Below are 2,228 nucleotides of genomic sequence, written 5' to 3' on the forward strand. Positions count from 1 at the left end.
GTGCGAGTCGTCGGGACAGTGTGTGTGTGTGAGAAAGATAAAATTTGTATGCGTGTGGCATTTTAGTAGTGTGTATACACAATTTGAATATTTTTTGAGAGTGCGTGAGGGGTTTTTTTTGAGTGTGCGTGAATATTTTTCCAGTTTGCGTGAGTTTTTTGTAGTGTGTGAGAGACAAAACGTACATTTTGTCCTAAACGGCCCCTCATAGAAAAGTGTCTTTTCTTTCAGATTGTGACAATAATTCAAATTAGTTGAGTATATGGTGGTTCTTTTTCAAAGTGTTTTCGAAAAGCTGATGATGCAAAGGCGTTGCAGCGTCATTAGAACGCTATGTAAAAAATTCATACTTGTCATTCCATGCCTGCTTTACAAAGACTTCTGATAAACCATGCATTTTCTTGCACGTTTGAAATCAAAAACTGACGCCACTTGCAGGATTTGTTTTCCATTATTGATGCTTTTCGTCATTATAATCAAGGATGGTTTTTAAAAAATGGTTTAAAAACCAGATTCCTGGGCAGAACGCAGTTTCCTCGAACATCCTTTTTGGGACAATCAGAGACGTCCTGCCATATTCACTGTTCAAGCTGCAAACAAAAGGATGAATGTTTCAGAAATAGAACTTGACTGGCCACTTGGATTCTTCGCATTCTAAAGCTAAATTCTTTGCATTTTTAAATGAATTTCTCACTGAGCAAACTTGCATTTAAACAGACGTGTGTATCAAAACACTACTTTTCGGTCACTAGATCCTAAAAAACAGCACTAAGGCAATGGTTTTGTGTGAGTTTTGATTCCTCGTTTTTGTAGCATGTGACTTAAGGGGGCACTGTTGAGCTGAAATAAAACCTTAGTGTTGCCGAATTGTGACAGTGAGATATTTTATTGCAACTTTTTGTATCAGAAGGCACTGTTCAGGCTATAGGGATAAATAAAAAGAGCAATAAAGGATCATTTTTATTACTTGTCAGTGTGGTAACGTGTTCCAAAGCACGTCATTCACACTCTAAAAGTACTTCTTTTTTTTTTTAAATTTCCTTTGTACATCCAACATCATAAACGTGGCCAAACTCATCTGTACGCTCAGATAAGATTGTTCTCATGGCTGCAGCGTTTTCAGGACTTATGAGCCTTTGTCCGGCCTCTAACAAATGCCTTTGGATTAGTGTTGAGGCGGGCTCTCAGAGTACAGAGCGTGTATGGGCAGGTCAGTGGAATGACTGGAGCCCTTCGGTGGGCTAAGCACTCAGAAAAATGCAGTTTGGTGAGATTGCAGGAGTGGAAAGGAGGGGGGGAGGTGGTTAGGTGGGGCGTGGGGGTGGGGGGGGACAGGTGCGGATTTCATGGAGAGAAACAAAAGACTCACTTTGCCCGCACAAGAACTCTGAACAAAAACATACAAGTCTTCTAAAAAGAAAGGAGTGCGTGACTGAAAAGAGTTGTTTTGCTCATTTACATTCGCTGAGATTTTGCTCATCAAAACAAGGGCCTCAATCAGGCAAAAAAAAAAAACAGGCGCGAACTCATTCTCACCGTGACATTTAGCAACTCAACTTTCCACTTTTGAAACAGGTCTACCTGTGAGAACATTCCGCCTAGCACACAATAACAACAGAAGTGAATGGATGAGGGCTTCGCCATTGGCCCAGGCTGCAGCCAATCTCAGTGCAGGGGATGAGTCACGGGAAAGTGACTGTGCCTACCTGAGCTCACCTGGATACTTTACCTGCCTGAGCTCAGACCCTGCAGCTCATTTACCTTTCGAATACAATCCGCAGCTGAGGCTCGTGGTGTCCTGTGATCCCCAGCGGCGAACGTGTTCCTTCGTATTTCGCCTCCACGCAAACAGAGTCAAGGAGCCATGGCTGTCGCCAACTTCCAGTACATTACCCGGATAAACAGCGGCTTCAAAGTCTACATATTAGAAGGTAAGCTCAGTTTAATGCCTTACTTTTATTACCTTGTGTTGTTTGAAGACAGACAATATTTGTATTACCTCGATCTGTGGAAATAAGTCTGTTGTTAATGTTGTGACATTCTTGTGATCCATATCTACATAATTTTAGCTAATAATGTATGGGGCGCCGTTTGTAAAGGAGCTTGTGCTAAAAATTCATGCCTAAATTTTGTCACATTTAGCTTCTGCTAAAAATTCATGCCTAAATTTTGTCACATTTAGCTTCAAACACTGTTTAAAAATGTAGTGTTGATTTTCTGATGTCACT

At 41.2% G+C, this 2,228-nt stretch overlaps 1 protein-coding gene across 1 annotated transcript in view; it reads left to right on the plus strand.

Moving 5' to 3' along the window:
- Positions 1-1,709: 1,709 nt before the first annotated feature.
- Positions 1,710-2,228, plus strand: part of vgll4l (vestigial like 4 like) — a 4,224-nt gene continuing 3,705 nt past the window's right edge. The window contains exon 1 of the mRNA XM_017417118.3: positions 1,710-1,931. Coding sequence (XP_017272607.1) covers positions 1,865-1,931 — 67 coding nt within the window. The 5' untranslated portion in view covers positions 1,710-1,864. The remainder of the gene's footprint in view (positions 1,932-2,228) is intronic.

This window comes from Kryptolebias marmoratus, linkage group LG1 (assembly GCF_001649575.2).
Source record: "Kryptolebias marmoratus isolate JLee-2015 linkage group LG1, ASM164957v2, whole genome shotgun sequence".
In the NCBI taxonomy this organism is placed as follows: domain Eukaryota; kingdom Metazoa; phylum Chordata; class Actinopteri; order Cyprinodontiformes; family Rivulidae; genus Kryptolebias; species Kryptolebias marmoratus.